General features: G+C 39.0%; 1 protein-coding gene across 1 annotated transcript; it reads right to left on the bottom strand.

Annotated features, from left to right (window-relative positions):
- Nucleotides 1-442: 442 nt before the first annotated feature.
- On the bottom strand, nt 443-1147 carry LOC147604358 (uncharacterized). Its single transcript, XM_086795674.1, has 3 exons — nt 1039-1147; nt 688-944; nt 443-585 (listed from the first exon to the last, which is right to left on the bottom strand). Exons 1-3 carry the CDS (start codon nt 1143-1145, stop codon nt 443-445), a joined length of 507 nt encoding a protein of 168 aa, XP_086651800.1. The 5' UTR covers nt 1146-1147.
- Between the last annotated feature and the right edge of the window lie 4744 nt (nt 1148-5891).

Genomic DNA, 5891 nt, shown 5'->3' with positions numbered 1-5891 from the left:
CCTGAAATAGAAGAAAGATCTTGTTTTATCCTGTTTTAGCCTAGAGAGAGAAAATATCTAGAGAGAGATAATTCAAAATTAAGATATCTTTGGATAAAAAATTCCTCCTAGTGTCTAAAATGAATTTCCCTAAAACAGAAATTCAAAATGAACTTTCCAAGGTGCATTTGAAATTAATTGAAAACTAGTATTGGACCCGCGCGTTGCTGCGGCCGACAGGTAGAGTTCTAGAAAAAATAAACTCAGTTTCTCCAATTTAGGTCATGTTTTAAGTAAACACAATACATTATTTCAAGTGACTTTATATATACATATCTCAAAATAACATCCATGTCTCGTAAATTTATGGCGAAAACAAAAATATCATAGTAATGTAGCATACGAAGATGCAAAAAAGGACCAATATTACATATTCTCAAAATGCACCACAAAATACGTATTCTTAGTCAGTAATGTCAGAATCAACAAATTGAATTCTTCTCTTGTGAGAAGGATCATTCAATTGTCTCCTCATCACAATACGCTCTCTATTGTAAAGCGGTGATCCATCCCGCACATGCTCTACTATCGATGAATGCAAAGGACCTGCACAAACGAAACAATGATAAATCAAATCTGCACATAACGACACATTGATAAATAAAATCGCAAAAAAATCTTATAATAGAAAAACATAATCAAAATTACCTCGTACAATAGAACATCGAGTGGATGGTACATGAGGAGCTCTAGTATAAAACGCATAACGAATACCAATGGTCATGATGGATGTAAGAAACAACCACTCATCGGGTACTGAATACCCCTCAAATGATGCAAAGCATCTGTCCATCTCTCTCCAAAACAAATAGACACCCCACTCCTCATCAAGAACACCAATCCCGTACATCTCGATGCCTTCGTCGACAACTCTTACCATAAACGTATCAATGTCATGTAATATCCTAAAATCAAAGCATAACAAATAGGTTATACAATTATTTATATATAGATTCAAAAAATATTCATACAATGCCTAACAATTACACTTATACTTACCCATCCCTATAAGCATCAATCATAATCCCTGCTACGTGACCTGCAGTAATAGGAGCTGACCATAGCGGTGGCTCTGTATACAGATAGACATTAGTATAGAATGTCATGTTCCATACTTTGTAATCAAGAAAAATTAAGCAAATATAGAGAAAAACTCACGTACTATCCTCGACAAAGGCATGTCCAATGTAAAGGTAATCTTAGACATGTCTGTCAAAACATAAACAACAAAAATAGGTACTTTTACCATGGACAAATATGTATAAAAAAAGAAATCACAACAAAATTAATCAAATTACAGAACTTAAATAAGAAACCTGACTTGTCACTCTGAAGTCATCAAGATCTCCTTATAAACAATATTATTTGTTGTAGGTGTATAACTTTGAAGATCATCAAATGAACACTCCACATTAGCGTTATCCTCAAGTAACACCTTCACAGCATGAGGAGAGCGTGCTCGTGACAACGTGACATACAGTTGTCCATGAGTAAACACTGGAGTACACAAATACAACCCCAAGACATTTAGGGTTTGGCCTTGTGATTTGTTTATTGACATGCCAAATGCCAGCCGCACGGGAAACTGTCTCCTCCTCATGGTGAATGGTAGTTGGGCCTCGCTGCATATAAAGGTAATCCGTGGAAGAAATACTCTTTCACCAACTTTAGTACCAGTGATGATTTCAGTCTCCAAGACTTTAGAGTGAAAGGCCTTACATATCATCCGCGTACCATTACAGAGTCCACGTCTTGGATCCAAGTTACGAAGCAAAATAACAGGAGCTTCTAACTTTAAAACCAAGCAGTGAGGTGGATATCCGCCCCGAAGGTCGATTGTGTTCAAAAATTCTATGGAATATAGGAATGAATTTTCATCATTTTCAAGAATTGAATCTGCACTGAAATATTGCTTAGGCTCACCAGGCATTGCATCCAAAGCTGTCTTATTCACAATATCCACTTGACTGTTTATCGGAGCAAGAATAGCACGCTCACTAAAGTATGAAGCATATGTCGTAGTGATAGCCAATTCAGAGTATACCCAATGTACCAAGTCTTTAAGACTCGATCTTTGCAAGACCATATTACTTGGTAGTGTCACCATCGTATTATCATTGCTACAATCCACTCCATTCCCAATATTCATGACCCACTGTTTAAACTCATTGCATCCATTAGTATTGCTTGATTGAATACGCATATTTCCAGCTAACTTTAGAACTTTGATAGAGTTCCATAGAAAGGAACGACACAATGCTGCATTAACAATATCCTCACGTCTTCCCTTCATAATAACAGGCAAGATTTGTCTAAAATCTCCTCCCATTAATACAACCTTTCCACCAAATGGCTTATCTGAGAATAATACATCTTGTAAGCTCCTATCCAATGCTTCAAAAGCATAACGATGAATCATTGGAGCCTCATCCCAAATAATGAGCTTACAAACTCTCAAAACCTCAGCAAGTTGTCCATGTATAGGGATTTTGCAAGTTGAAGAATTGTTTAGCTCCAGAGGTATCTTGAATCTAAAATGTGCAGTACGTCCATTTGCCAAGAGTAGAGAAGCAATACCTGACGATGCAGTGGCCAAAGCAACATACCCTTGTCCACGTACTCGCGCAAGCAAGCAATTATACAAATAGGTCTTGCCCGATCCCCCCGGACCATCCAGGAAAAAAATGTCACCTGCATCTGTCGCAATTGCATGCATTACAGCATCGAAAGCAACACGCTGGCTATCTGTTAATGTTGACTCCATAGCACTTGACAGGTTATATTGTTCCACAGTATCAAAAGATCTCTCTTCCAAAAGCAATGTATTTTCACCCAAGACTTCCAAATCAGTTCTGTTTAGTTCAGCCATTCCTTCAAAATCTACCAATGTCCGTCTCTGAGCACGAAGAATTTCTTCCAAATGTAGTAGTGCATGAGTTTCAGCTAATTGTTCAATACCAATAAACTGACCCCTGCTTCTCGATAACTGGTATAGAAAATCTTCTATCATTTCTTCTCGAAATCTCTTCCACAATATTCCTGGACAGGAAGGCTCACAAAATAGCAATATAGTACCAAAAAGACATCTCAATTGCAAGGCATTTTGCATAGATGATGCTTCCTCCATACATGCAACCCATTCAGAATCATCTTCCAGTATCCCTCTGGCAATGCAAGCTGCCTTGAAAGAAGGATAGATGTGACCATTGAGCGAACGCAAATCTTCAAATGACTTAGATCCTTTACATATTGTAAGAAGTAGGCGAACATAGTATGCCTCACCTGCCAAAGGAGCTACAAAGTACATGCGCCCTATAGTGTTTCTAATCTTTCTTTTGGTCCATTTCTTCAACCTGGAGTTCCAAACCCATTGTTGAGGGAAATCACTATACAATGTATTGTTTGCTTCAGGATGTTGTTGATTACAGGTAAACCATTCAGTCATAGTAGTCTTGCCTACATTTTCCCTCTGAAAAACATCTGCAATATTATCATCATCTCTGAAGATAACATTATGACCCCCATCTAAGTGTACTTGCAACCGTTGCACATCAGGCTTCTCATTGTGTAAATCATACTCAAAGAGTCTGATGCAGAGACGTAACGTGCATCCAAATACCTCTGAATCTCATCGACTACGCAAGCAGCATTAACATCCCCACCTTGTACAGTGCTAAATCTTATTGTTGCTCTGTCATGCCCCTTGTATATGTACTTGTAAAGATATTTCACTGCTGTTATTGTTGAGCATATTTCCACATTTACATGAGCATATATGTGATTGAAAGATAAGGGTTATATGGCACAACCCATCTATTATCAACATTACACTTTTTCAATGCCACAGTTCTTCCATCATTTCGACGCATATACACGGGGTAACCACTCTCATCCACAGTAGTCTCTTGTGCAAAAGCTCGTGGATAGTTCCTTGTGCATTTCCCTTTATCCATACAAATTGCACTTGGATTGAATGGCCCACAGGGCCCATGGATATTGCAATGCAACACGACATCATGCAGAGCAGGAAACATTTGCTTGTCAGGCAATTCGGCACATACTAATCTGTCATAGTCTTGGAGAGTCTTAGGTTTATGGGCACTATCCAAGATCAATAACGTGTGTGAATGAGGCAATCCTCTTTTTTGGAACTCAATGACACTCACATATCCAATCACCTTACCAAAGAGCTCCTTCTTCACGATATTTTTCATCATATCTGAATGTTTTTGGTGAAATACTCTAGTAGTCAAATCAGGCCGGTCACATGCACTTTGCCCCGGGAGTAAAGCATCTAATACCTCTGGCCACTTTGGGTTACAGGTGAAAGTAATGAATAAATCGGGCTTGCCCTTTGAACGAACAATTGCCATGGCATCCTGATAAAGTTGATACATTTGTCGTGGCCCACCAGTAAAACTGGAAGGTAACACTATTCTACTTCCTACTGTCCTTCCTGCAATACCACTTCCACTTCCTTCCACATGAAGCATGTCTGCTAAACCACTATAAACCTCTGAACGCAAACTTTTTTTATTATGGCGTAGCCAAGATAATCGTGACTCTTCAACACTGCAATAGGCATCAACCATAAACTGTTGCAACAACCTTCCACCACGTAGCAAGCATGCATTTGTATCTGGGCGAATTTGCAATCGATAAGCATAGTATTGTCGTTGAGTCACACAATGACCATTTCTCAATGCACTCACTTGTGCATCAGCATAAGGGATTCTCAAGTGCCATCCATCCTCCCCTCTTGGAAATAACATGACGTACACAAGAGGCATATAGCACCTATGCAAATTAGAGATGTGTTTGCATGTGCCTTCTCGAGTATGCAATAAAATATCATGACGACCAACATTATGATCATCACCTTGACCAATCATGATACCAGCAATCTCGGAAGCTGTTGGCATTGAGTACTGCCTAGATGTGGATTTCGTCTCACATATAGTCATTTTCAAATCCAAACTTGGATTGTCACTCAACATTCTTCCCACATACTTAAAAGCTTGTGCAAATGGATTAGAAGTGTGCATCATCGATTGAAGTGCTTCTAGGGTTGTGGATTCCAATCCATTCATGACACCTAGTCGATTTTGTAATTCGTGCTCAGTATCAAACACATACAACTGTGCAAACTGTGGCTTAGGATTGTACATATTATTGGGAACCAAGGACCCAATCCGATGATAAACAGTTCCATGCACCTTGAAAGTATAGACACTACTATTGTGAAAGAGAGAGTCATCTATTTGTGTACCCAATGATGAAAAAGCCAACACACTATTATAAGCCCTGATGTTTTCTTGAAATTTTTTACTTGTAGTGTCACTACCAATCAAAAGAGATCTTAATGGCTCAGGTGGTTCAGCAAGTGAAGGAACAAACACACGCCCATGTTTACAACAATATTTGCCAAGAACCTGTCCACAACTCATCTTCTTTTCACTTGCCCATAATTGTGCTCCACAAAACCGACACTCATGTGTCATCCCTCCTAATGAGTGACTTAAAGTGCACGAATATACCAAAGGCCAAGTAGCTGCATGTGTACCTTGTACGGGCGGGAGTTCATGGAGGATAGACAAAATCCCTCCCTTTCTTTTTTCAAATACATAAGAGGGAATTTCTTCGATACTCTCCCTTCTTATTGTATTAGCAAATGGTACTTCTCTCTCTTCATGGGCAAAAAAGGAACACATTGTAATTGCATTACCCTCATTTACTCTTCTGGAGCTGCATTATAAGAGGTCCTATTTCTAGCGATGAAGCGACGGTACCTTCTTGTAAGTCTCAAACTTTGAACCAGTGATATCCCTGAATAAACTCCACTTGCCATTTCC

The sequence above is a fragment of the Cibotium barometz genome, chromosome 62 (genome assembly GCF_041138505.1).
Source record: "Cibotium barometz isolate CiBa-2024 chromosome 62, ASM4113850v1, whole genome shotgun sequence".
NCBI classification, from domain to species: Eukaryota; Viridiplantae; Streptophyta; class Polypodiopsida; order Cyatheales; family Cibotiaceae; genus Cibotium; species Cibotium barometz.
The sequence above is the reverse complement of the archived record's forward strand: the minus strand, read 5'-3'. Positions and strand labels throughout refer to the sequence as shown.

What these genes read in the sequence shown, in the direction of transcription:
- LOC147604358 (XM_086795674.1), bottom strand. Translation starts at nt 1,145, where the DNA reads ATGACATTCTATACTAATGTCTATCTGTATACAGAGCCACCGCTATGG. An exon ending in ATTGATGCTTATAGGGATGG is followed by an intron (nt 945 to 1,038) that starts GTAAGTATAAGT and finishes CTTTGATTTTAG; the next exon opens with GATATTACATGACATTGATA. An exon ending in TCGATGTTCTATTGTACGAG is followed by an intron (nt 586 to 687) that starts GTAATTTTGATT and finishes TCGTTTGTGCAG; the next exon opens with GTCCTTTGCATTCATCGATA.